Source organism: Trematomus bernacchii, unplaced genomic scaffold, assembly GCF_902827165.1.
Source record: "Trematomus bernacchii unplaced genomic scaffold, fTreBer1.1, whole genome shotgun sequence".
NCBI classification, from domain to species: domain Eukaryota; kingdom Metazoa; phylum Chordata; class Actinopteri; order Perciformes; family Nototheniidae; genus Trematomus; species Trematomus bernacchii.
The window spans coordinates 4957416-4970217 of NW_022987547.1; the positions used below are offsets into that span (position 1 = coordinate 4957416).

The 12802-nt window shown below is 38.6% G+C and overlaps 1 protein-coding gene across 3 annotated transcripts in view; it reads right to left on the reverse strand.

Annotated features, from left to right (window-relative positions):
• Positions 1-12802, reverse strand: part of rgs3a (regulator of G protein signaling 3a) — a 127603-nt gene that overhangs the window by 91624 nt on the left and 23177 nt on the right. For 2 of the 3 annotated variants that reach the window (XM_034122862.1, XM_034122864.1), the window contains one exon: positions 3337-3404. In XM_034122862.1, coding sequence (XP_033978753.1) covers positions 3337-3404 — 68 coding nt within the window. Of the gene's footprint in view, positions 1-3336; positions 3405-3591; positions 3684-12802 lie in introns of those variants that run through there. The other variant, XM_034122865.1, reaches the window with a different exon arrangement.

Sequence of the window (12802 nt, forward strand, 5' to 3'; positions counted from 1 at the left end):
CCCTCCTTTAACTCCCCCCTGAGACTGTCCCACACAAACCGCACAATCATCTGTTACTCTGATTCACCCGCTGATAAAGGGGAAGAGAGAGAACAAGAACGCAAGGGGAGGGAGGGGAGAGGAAGGAGAGAGGAAGGAGAGAGGAAAGGAGCATTCACAAATACGGATGTAAAACTTTTCCATCTCAATGCTTCTCCACATTATTACTGCTTTCACCTTGTATGCATTTAAGAGCTACTCAAACTATTCACATACTGGATGCAGGATTGTTGTGAGATAGCAAATGTTGAAATTCTACATCACAACATTTTGCTTGAGATAAACTGTGCTAGGTATCAGTTCCACAAAGCACTATGCATTATGTGTACACATAAAAAGAGTGTCTGTAAGGTGAAAGTAAAGTGAGCTCCTCTGTCTAATCCTGTCCAGTAAAGCTTTTCTGAACAAGTTACTCCATAGGACCACCGCTTTCCACTGAGTTAACATCCTGGAGGGTTTCAGAGCAACACGGATATATTTCACTGACAAACTGATCTGTTGGATAGGCTGAACTGTCGGTCACTTCAAGTCAAAATGATTATCTTTCCACTAAATTACAACTATAAATCATTATTTAGGGTGTTTAATAAAAAGATAACAAGACTTGGCATCGTAAAGTTTTCTGTTTTTGGTTTATAGTCCAAGTAGCGTTGACCAATCACTGTTGAGCCGGTTTGATTGAATGCAGGTAACCAGTCTGTGTGTAGACTGGTTATCATACAACTATGATTTTGTATTTAATTCGCTTAACATGTTCCTTTAGAGCTACTTGTGAAACAATCCAGTCGTAAAAGTTATCTTACAATTATAACTAATTTTGCATCTACAGTTGTTAAATAAGCTGCAAAGAAAATGACCACAGAACATTACATTTTGGCACGGATATGTGATGGCTACGCAGAAACACCAGAAATATTGCCCCTGTCAACCAGAGGTTTATCGTCGTCAGACTCATAGGCAATTGTTTCTGAAAGTATGGTTATTAGTAACTACATACTGAACAACCACATAGAAGATCAAACTTGAACTGTAAAAAGCTTTATAAAGTATATATAATTCATAAGCACATGGTTAAGCTAGGTACATTTCATTGTCTTGGTCTTATTCCGAGGGTGAATACAAATTCTTTCTTGTTTGCCAGTGGTATATTTGGAGCAGACTGGGGAATTTCTGTTACAGCAGGCAGCAGGGCTGTGAACAGTAGCTGTGGTTTCAAATGTCTCTCTACTTGTAGTCTGTCATTAGTTTTTAAAAGACTACTGCTTATGCTGACGTGTTGTCCTGTCTTCTGACCATATTATGTAGGCAAATCTGCCAAGAATGTGTTGGATTGAAAGGTATGTAATACCCTTCCTTTCAAGTACTTGTGTATGGTCTTCTTATAACATGTAGCCTGCTCCTTACACTGCAGGATATCATCAGATTCTACGTGCCTCACATGTGATAGCTGACTTCTCCCCTCTGCTTTTCAATAAGAACTTGCCCTATCTAAATATAGGCGCAGTCTCACATGCATCATAACCTGTATAAGTGAATTTACTAAAGTATTATCCATGTTGGCATCGTGTGGGAACGGGAGCCGGAGCACATTTTCTATGAACGTTCCTCTGGAAATGTGCCAACTCAGGTTCCAGTTGTTAGTAAACCATAAAGGAAATAAATTCTGCCCCGCAGCTGTAGTATAAACAAAAGCATGCAAAAAGAAGCAGCCTTTATACCCAATAAGGCAAGTGTGACTTAGTGTGACTGTGGAAGGGTACAAAGACAGGGACCCCTCTGCGAGCAGTTATATGTGAATATCTACATGTTTGTTTCTCTGTATTGCATTAGCAACGTCTGCATGGATTAATCAGAGGAAATCTTCATTTCAATGCAGTGAAAGTACAACTAGCACAAAAGACACAAATGTAGAAGTGACGGCAGTTCTAGACGAGGACACATTATCTAGTTTGTCTTGAGTTTTATATTTTCAGTCACATTTTTAAAACACTTGACTATTTTCTAATAAAAAACCATGTACAGTATAAGACAGTTGAGCGGGGAGTGGGATTGTAGGCTTCATGCTCCGTTACTATCTCAAAAGCTTTTTCTTGACGTCTGCTAATCCAGATTGTTCAACAAGCCAAGGTAAAGGAGGATTACTAAACATTTTGTATTTATTTGTTATCATCCCAATGTGAATGGCTTGATAGCATGAACCTCTTGTAGTACATGGTCTATAGTACTAAATTAACTTGTACACTGAGTGAAGCTCAACACTGGCTGGTACAAAGAAGCTGCTGGCAAAAGCAAATGTCACTGAGGTTTCCACCCCTCCAAAAGCAAACAGCAGGGTAAGCATTGATAAGGACTGCCGTGTATTTCCTAAAAAGGAAAACAGGGAACATCCACTAAAGACCAAGATCTTCTTTTACCATTTGCTGATTCATTATGATTCCCAAACTTTACTGTGATACAGTTGAATGCTGAGGTCTTCTGTTCCTGTTGTGGTTCTTGGTTTCAATATTGCTGCTTTTTTCAAGCAAATAAAGGCCATAATAACCACTGTTTCCAAAACCAAGTTGTAAATTGAATAAAAGTATCATCAGTCATGCTCCTGTGTCTCTGTTAACAGTTTAAGTGGTCTTCCACATTCATTTTTAATGAATTAATGGCTACCATACAATCAACACAGTGGAAATGGGATGAAAGAGAAGACACCCCTAGGATTTTTGATCTTCATGAGCAGATAAAATAATCAACGGCAGAGCTCTCTTTTCCCCCTTCTCATGACAAACCATCATTCTGCTCCACATGACTCGCATGCAAGAGAGCTTTTTGACAAATATTGTCTTTCAAGAAAAGGCATCTTGCTCCATTCACTGCTCAGAGCTCAAACGCATGATTCAATTAGTTGCTATGGTTTCTGAGAATGTGTAACATGGAATCCATGCAGTAACTATCTTACTGAAGGCATGTTTATGCATGATGAGTTTGTTGGACATGGTGCAATGTCACGGGTCAACTACTTTGTGTATATTTATCACAGGCCTATCCATTTTTAATGGAAACGCAATAAATAAAAACACAGAAATTAATAAATAAGTAGAAATAAATAAGTTATACACCTGTAAAGACAAGTATTCACCAAAATATCCAATAAATAATTGCATCAATAGCGATAATAGATACTCAGACATATAGCATAAACTTCCTAAATATTTGGATTGCACCCACACAAAGCAGAACAATTCAAGGGTAAAAGCATGTTTAAGCTTTACATGCACACAGAAAATAAGAAAGTTTGATTGTACTTACTGTTAAGCATTGCATATTCTCAGGGCGATTGGTCTCGGGGGCAGCACCATGGTTTGACAGCACAGCCTCTGAAATGTAGACAAAGGAATCACGGGCTGAGACAGTGCCTTTGGAGCACATTTCGCTCTGTGCCAACGCAGAACAGCCCTCTGGATGCACAAAAATAAAGTCCTCAAATAGTTCTGAGAGTCCATAAAAGTGACTCCGAAAGACAACAAGAAGCAATTATGGCAACAGTTGTCTGAAGCAGCTTACGCCGGGTCGGGATTCAAACTTCAGAGCGCACATAAAAGGCAAAAAACAGCAGCCGAGTCGGGAAAACCCCGTAAGATGCGAGGATCCAACAAACTGCCCAAGAGAGGAGTGGAAGTGAGAACAAGTGAGAGGGAGGGAGGGAGGGGTGAAGAAGAGAAAAGGAACTCCTCTCTTACTCTATTATCCGTCCGTCACAGGGCTCCTGGGAAGTTGCTATGGTTACAGGGACTCACGCCTCAGTGTCCTTTTAACTATTGCTCATAAAGGCAGCATTCAGCTTTGGGCCACAAAGCAGATCTCCCTCTTTCCCTCTTTCTTTCTACGTTTCCTTCTGTTTACATCGTTCGCTCAATATATAAGTCTTTCCTTTTCATGTTCGCCCTTTCTTCTGTCTCCCAAACTTCACAAACAGCAACCCCACTATCCCCCCTAAAACCACTATCTCCTTCCGTTTGGTTATTTTTATCCTCTCATCCCTCGGTTTTCTATTCTCCTACAATACATATACCGTACTTTCTTCTGTTCAAAAAAAGTTGATAAAATCCCATTACACACAAATAAACTTTGTAATATCTACTTAAAGGTGGGGTAGGTAAGTTTGAGAAACCGGCTCGAGATACACTTTTTGTTATATTCCATGGAATGCTCTTAACATCCCGATAGCAATGAATATCTTAACTGTTTTGACAAAACATCCATAAAAAAATGTCATCTGTGGAAGCCGTAGTACTGTAAAAAGCACGACCAATCATTTTAGCCGGCCCAGCTAAAATAACTGGATGGCCTACCTGCCTGTCAGCCTTCCATCTGTGCACAAACTTATCTCGTGCCCTCATTGGTCATGTGCGCGTTCGTGTGTGTTGGAGGAGGGGCTCTCTAAGGAAGTGGCAGATTTTTTCCGGCTGTGTATTTTCAAATTCTAGCGCACTCAAGCTGGTTTCTCCAAAATGACCTACCCCACCTTTAAAGACAGATATTTTAAAAAATGTGTCATGTCTATATTATTTTAAATCTGCTTGCACACTTACTTTAAATGAAATATCAGAGATTGAAAAAATAAACGACAGCATCAGTCATTTTGATAATACCAAAAAACAACTTATGTTTACGCTGAAGTGACAAAGTGCTCCAGCCGTGGCAGTAATTATGGCTCGTCCACCGAGAGTCAAAGAGGAAGTTGTGTGACGTTAAGAAGTTAAGATGACTGCATAGGGTGGAGGTCTCGGTGGTTGGGTGGGTCAACAACAACATGTTGGACTTTGCCATGGGAGACTGGTGTTCGTTTATTTTTTTATCTTTTAACCATGACGACAAAAGGTGCACTAATCTCAACTGAACTCCAGTAAATAAATTACTTTAACCCAAGCCAAAGTCGTTATCTTTTTAACAATAACCAAGTAGTGTATGTGCTTGAACCTAACCAAACGTAACGATATATTCTTTTTTATTGAAAAAAAGTAATTTTTCAAAGTTTTAGAAGGCACTGAGAAATGACATTGTTGAAGTCGATAGGAATGTCAGATTGGAAAAAGCATAACAGTGTGGTTCAGAAGGGCTGTTACTGGAACCTATTTTGTTGTATAATGTCAAGGAATTTTAATTGATGGATCATTGTGTGTCCAGCACAGTTTATGAGGTCAATCAAGAGTTAACCCATGCCTATCATTTTAATTAGTGACCCAAATTGTTTAAATACAGTTAAAAATGGCCTCATATGACCACATGCACACCCAACAATACATTTATTTTAAACTGAGAGCCTCCAGATCTTTTTTTAACTGGTTTTATTATAATAACAATTCAAGTCTAATATTGTTTTTCCACAAAATGACAAGTTACCTTAAAAATATGTTTTAAGTTCCACATCACACTGTAATTTACATTTTTCTATCATTTATGGCTTACAAACTAGTTTGTGTTGTAGATACACTCCTCGATTTGAGCTGAGCACAGAGAAACTTTCCCCCTTCAGCAGATTACAGTGAAAACAGGCTTCTAGTGTCAAACTGCATCTGCAGAGGGAATATCAAACACCCAACAACAGGCAGAGCAAACAGGAGAGGGGGCTTTAAAAATGTATCTGTAGTCTACAAAAGACAGCCCACAAGCAGAAAAGAAAATCAAGCTTCTTGCAATCTGCATCTTTATGGACAGAGTTTCTACTTTCCTCTGTAACTCCAAAGAGCATTTAACCCCAGAGTAAAAGGCCCAATCCCGTAGTTGCAGTTGCCATGGTAGCCTGAAGGCTCTTTATGAAAAAAAGGGGATTCTGTCACTTTTGAATCTGAAACCTCCAGGGGTCCAGCACAAGAGAGGGGCTAACCTGGCTGGCTATAAGCCCAGGAGAGGAGCCCTTTGTGTGGGTAAGACATCAGTAACTCTGGGCATAAGAGGGGAGAGACACAGCAGCTGGCAACGAGAGACATCCAGCATGACTGACATTAAGACGAGGGAATGAAAGAGGGACAATGAGCCATGGAAATAGTGGACAGTGGGAAAAGTATACAGAAGAGAAAGTCAGGGAATGAAAAAAAGGATTTGAACTTCAAAGAAGGGAGTAAGAAACTGAGAAGATTCAATAAGACGGACAATAAAACTGTATAGGAAAAAACAAGAGGAGAAGAAAAATTAAGACATGCAGAAGGTAAGAGTAAATAATAGGATTTAAAAGGTGTTGGCAGACTTTGAGCCAGTCTCAGATCTGCCAGCACAAAAAAGCACTCGACTCTCTTATTGCAGCACTCGCTCACTTGACATCCAGTCCCTCTTTTCACCTCCTGTCGGCCACAAACAAATAAACACTTGATGGAGAGGGTGGAAAAGCCAAGATGGGAGGGGATTTTCTCTACTTCACTGTTTGGGTTTCTTAAGATCACATCAAGCATCAAGAAATGATTGTTTAAATCGGTGACACCAAGAACTAACACACTCGTTAAGTGATGAAAGGATGGCAGGGTGCTTTGTAGAACAGATGTGATCCTAACTTCCAAACGCTGAGAGGACAGAATTTAAATTAGCTTGTTTTATATTGGAAACACTAACAAAATAAAGTGTTCACGCAAAATAAACAGCTGTCAACATGAATACTTACAAATGAATGTAAAATATAGCTCTATACTTTGGTATATATCTCAAAGTAGTTCAGTTAATTAAATTACATAAAAATGTAAAGTGTGGCAAAACATACAAGTACAATGGAAGCTATACAAAATAATTACTTCACCTTACATTAATAGGAACAATCTTATCAATTGTATTTTGTGCTTTCAACCATGAAAGACACAAATGACACACTGTATATTAAATATTTGAATTCAATACAAATAAAAAGACTTAACTCAAAATCAAAATAAATCAAGGCTGCTTCTTTGATATAACGTTATATCTAAATAAATAAGTGTTATGAACTCATTTATGAGAACATTTTATATCCAACTTGTTTTCCTACGACTATTGTTGTTCTTTGAGCTTTTTGAATATAGCTGCGCAGTCTTTTTTGTCAATTTATTGAACAACTAGAGTGGAATGTTGTAAAACAGGGCTGACTGCACGAGTTGACCTCTTTCTGAACAAGTCGATGTCTACACACAGGCCAACGGGTACAAAACTGCATGAGCAAAACAAATGCACACTACAGTACAAACCACCAGATGTCTGAATTATGCAGCATGACTGACGCTTGGTGCAGCATTGTTTAGAGTAAACAGAGCTACAAGATTGTTTAACTATTTTGGTTCAACAAATTAAAAGAAAATGACGGACAAAATTATACCGTAAGGGTACTCATAAGGAAACCATCAACTAAGTTATCATGCAAATATGTCGGCCTGTACACTGTTCAAATGTGATCACATATCTAAAATACAGATTTGGGAAATAGAAATGGCTAATATGGCTTCAAATACTTACAATTGACAGCACAAAGTCACTTTGTAAAGATGTTTACATGTCTAGCCAATCAAACAGACATCTCGCCCCTTCTGACATTCATTTTGCCAATTAAATTAGAATGAGTTATGCAGCTTCCAATTTGGTTGAGTAACATTGGGCAATGCTAACAGACTAACCAGGCCACTAAAGGCAGAAAGACACTTTGTTCATGATGGACAGGGAACAGGTTTTTCAGCAATGTGAAAGACACATGTCAAAGAGACGGAGATTTTGGCGGCAATTAATGGTGGTTCTTCAAGGACCATAAAGTAATGATGTCTTCAAGAGGATTCATTTTGTCAAGTTAGATCACAGAGGGAAATGGTTGGAGACTGGTTGGTACTGGTAGCTCTTGGTTGAGGTTAGTGAAAGATTGTCGACCTGTTGACTAAGCAAGCCTAAGCAGAGACATACGGTCAGGCTCTGGAGCTCCGGTGTCTTGTATTTTGTTGTAGTTGCTTGTTTATAACTAACAAAAAAGGAATAAAATAAGGTATTAATATAATAATTGTACAATACAGTGGCAACACCACCACAAATGTAGCGTAAGAATATGTTAAAAGTATAATCAAAGCTCTGACACAATCTAAAAGCACAAAACTAGGACATACATGCATATTGTAATACCAACCTATGTAAATAAATGAACATGTAATGTACTTTACTTTTTACCGCAAACTGTTTATTTCCTGAGAGGAATGCCTTTTGTTTATGCATTATGGACCTGCACACAACAAGCACAAATCTGACAACATGACACAAGAGCAACATTCAAATGTAAAACACAGCATAGTAAGAGAGATGTTTGTGCCGTGCCTCTGTAGTGCCTCTGCAACCCCTCAGCGACTGACTTATTTAGTGAATGATGCCACATGGAGCAAGTCAACAGGATGACTTTGCCCACTGATAACATGACAGTAGTGAATTAAGTATTTCATTTCCTGTTTTCCTGAGCGAAGCCAGAAAGGATTATGTTGACTGTCTGGTCACTCAAAGTGTTGCGTGATTGTCCCTTATAAAGCTTTAAACAAGGATTTGAATAGCATGAGCTTATATACTCAAAGACGGGGATATATTATTGTTTTCCAGGCTGAACAGTATTTCCAATCAAATCATCAACTTTAACAATCTTTAGTTATTTGGGACCATCATTTGATAATAATAATAGCAGATGTAGTTGGAATGCATTTCCTCCAGTGCATCTTTGGGTCAGTTGTTTCAAAAAGTAAGAAATCACCAAAAGATTATCAATGTAGCTAGCAAAGCAAACAAGTGCTGCCTTTTTCTTGTCTTAAATAGAGCTTTGCATACTGGGCTCTACTAAATGTTTGGCGTGGCACTGATATTTGTGAGTGTAATACAGTTGCTGATGGTCTATTACCCTCTGTGTTCAAGCCTCTTTGTGCAAGAAAAAAGTTGTCACTGGGCAGAATAATTTACTGGGCTGACCTCATTAAAATGTTCGTTAAAGAGTGGCTTAGTTTCGATGCAACAAAAGGGAATGGGGCTATTCAAACTGCAAGCAATTAACTTCAAATGCTGTTGTACAGTAGCAACAAAACAAAAAAAAGAAGGACAGACAACTTTTTACCAACTTAAACAGGCTAAATGAACCTCGGTACTTAAAAAGATAGATTACTTTAATGTAATTTGTTAATGCACTTAGTACATATGCAACAGATTTCCTAGTACTGTTGTTCTCTGCGAGAGAATGATGTGTCATCCTCCACAGAGCTGTCAGCGTGTGCTGTGACACATGATGTGAATATATCAGCAGAACAGAGACACTTGGAATGGGCAGGATGGGAACATGCTTGTTTTGCACATGAGCGCGCCCCATATTGGCAGTCACACACCCCGCCAGTCGTGCCCACTTAGTTCCGCCTAACTTCTGCAGGCTCACCATGCCCGTCAGGAAATTGATTCTAATTTGCTTTGCGTCCATGACGACTTTGAGTCGCCTAGGTTCATCGCATCTGACCCTAACGAGCTGGAAGTGTCCGCCCACTGGAGATTAAGGACTGTGCTGTTGGGGAGTTTGCAGAGAATCATGCATGTGATGCAAACAGATGTTCATTGTAGGGGTGGCAGACTTGTCTCTGGAGTGTGTTGAACATTCAAACAAACACATGGAAATATGATTACTGTCAACTAAACAGGGGCTACTTAAGTTCTCGAATAGTGGTCATTCAGCTCGGCGTTACAAAATTAAGTTTAGTTCTGTGTGTGACCAGGGTCTTGAGCAAATGTTCAAACCACTGTAGGTTTACATGCAGTTACATAATATATGTTCTCTTTGAACATGTAACTCACGTGGACCTCTGTTAGGTTCTGATCTCAGTTAATGGGAGTTATTTGGGAAATGTCTTGATAAAGAGACATCTCAAGCAAAGTATAACATACTTAAAAATATACTGTTTATTATACTATTAATGTATTTGTTACGCAAGATCCAAATAAACATAGTTCACCGTTGTGTTTTGTTTTTTAGGACAATCATTTACAAGAAGTATGTTTTTCATTTAAATAAATATGTTACAATTGAATGCTAACACAATAAGCAGCCACAAGTATTTTTCTATTTCAAAGATGAGATATTTAAGCTTTATGACAGTTTTAAAAATATGGTAGATAGTAAGGGATGACAATCATGAATCTTAAGTATTTAAATGCTGAATAAAGGAGTTGCGTTGCGTTTGCATTTCTTTGACAGGAAAAGATGATGTCAAATGTAGTTGGCTGCCAATGTCAAAGGAGCACAAAGTGCAACAGAGCAGTACAGCGCTGCGAGTGTAAGCTACTGGGTCAAAAGCTTCACTTCAGATCAAGTGAAAGAAAGCTCCGGGTCAATGTTATCATCAGAGCATCAGACTTATTGCATGTCAGACATAAACTCACCCAAGACATTGTCTCACATGATCACACACCCACACAAACTCACATCCCATACTTAGCAGAGCAACCGAACAATACAAAGCACCCCCGCCCCTGTAAGTCCCACCACTTCCATATAAGTTAATCACGTAGTGTTCGTTTTAATCTGATTTAAAGGCTCACCATCTGGAAAAGCCAAACAGTGTTAATGTGCATGTGTGTGTGTGTGTGTGAGAATGTGTGTACAGTATATCTGGACTAGACTCATCTATTATGAAAAGTGAAACAATTATGCGTACCATGCAGATGACACACTTTTTTAAGCACGAGCCCAATGAGTCTTCAGCTATTTTCTGCTTTCACGCATATACAGACCATCTGACCCACATCGTAAGCTTTTTGGAAGGAAATGCATTAGCCATGGTCAGAGACACACACACGTTCATGTCACCGTGGGTCAGCAATCTCAACTTACACAATGCAGGAGCCAAATGAGCAGAGCTAAAAGAGCTCAACGGTAAAAGCTTTAGACATATACAAATAAAAAGTACACTATTGTGCACACACTAGCACAGATAGGAAATCATATACCTAATCTCCGACAACAAATAAATAAGTTTCAAGTATTTAAGGACATTTGAAAAAGATGTAATATTACTATTTAAATAGTCTATATATGGACCACACCAGTGTACCAGCTTTAACATTTTAAAACATCAACGCACATTACATCAATCGTCCATGCATCATGAACTGTTATATTAATGCTGATAGAACAGCTATTAAAGAGTTTCTACCACTACATAACAAAAAAATGCGTTCAGAGAATAAACATTAATTGCCCTGTCATTCATTATCTCAAGGACGTTATTTGGCTGCCACTCATGCACAGCCTCTAAACGGATGTTAAGCAAAGTTAAGATGGCAGCCTTTTTATTGTAGTCCAACATTGTTATTAGCTGTCAGTGCTAAGCGAATATGTTTTGTTATGGAAGTAGAGTCCTCAAACATGCAAACAGAAAGTCTATTGTGCAGGAAATGTAACAATTTCATGTTTAGTGAATTATCTCTTAGTGATGTTCATTATGTGTTTCTTTTAAGTACTTTTCATCGGGAATGTACTTGTCATTATAGCAATGGTTTAGATTGCTGTTTTTCTATTTCTCTATGTCCAAGAACAATCATTAGGTCAGGATGATGCCACATCAGTTGCAGATGTGCTGCTAGCTTTCCAGTCCTGTCCCTACATTATTCTGCCCCCAGGGTTTTGCCTGCTGCTGCCCTGGCGCTGAACTGGCACAGGTCACACAGCGGGTCAGACACACTGATCCAAATAGTGCACCTCTGGTGAGTCCGTCTACATGAGCATTTCATCCAGCAGACCAGTAAAAGGCTTGTTTAAACGGATAATGTTTCCTTGTAAAGATTGGTTGTGTTCAAAGTGGATATGTCATTATGGATTATTGACATTTACTGACATTGTTCTGGTCTGACATTTGATACTTCCGCCTGGTTTGTCACAAATACATTAAAGAAAATCATGTCTTAGGATAAAATAGATACAGGCCACCTTTTGTATTTTTCCAGTGCAGAAGAGTCACATAAGGAGACAAATGTATTCTATAGCCGTGTGTATATGGGAATTTAATTGTTATTTTTAGATCCAATGATTAAAGTTGAACTCATTCACAAGATGATTGTTGACTGTAACTGATGCTTGAAGTTTTAGCTAAAGTGTATCTTGATTGGGGCTAACGAAAACAGTTTCATTTTTTTAAACCTGATTTAGTTTACTTAAGGTACTGAACTTTTTGCAAGTATTTTCTGCATTTATGTAAGAAACAGTAAACCCTTAACATAATTCTACTGTTGCGTGCCGGCTGCACCTCCTTCCCCCTGCAGGGCTCTGAGGTTCTGCCTTATCAGTGCATACCACAATTTGCATAAGTGCTGCACGAACACCAAACACACAAACTGACGAACAAACACAGGACCAACTACAGCTCCTTCTTAGCAACTTGACAATAATGATATATCCTATAAAAAGTATGTTGAACCTGAAATTAGATATTCAACTCCGATAGATACACTTCCTTACTCGCAGCATAAATATGGGGAAAAAACGTCCAATTTAAATTTGGTAACATAACTATTAAAGACTTAAACTTAACTTCCAGCTCACTTCAAAAGTACATTGAAGGTTGCTAAATCTAAAACAATAGATAAAAAGTGTTATTTCTTTGCTGCTTCTGCACTATTGCTAAGAGTAGTAGAGAGTAAGCATGAGGACAAGCAGTCAAAATGATAAATCACCTTTGAATCTGAAGTATTCTTAGAACAGGTTGAGCCTGCCAAGCTCCCATTATGCTTCTACTCAATCATGTAGTTGCAGCGTTTTCCTTAATGA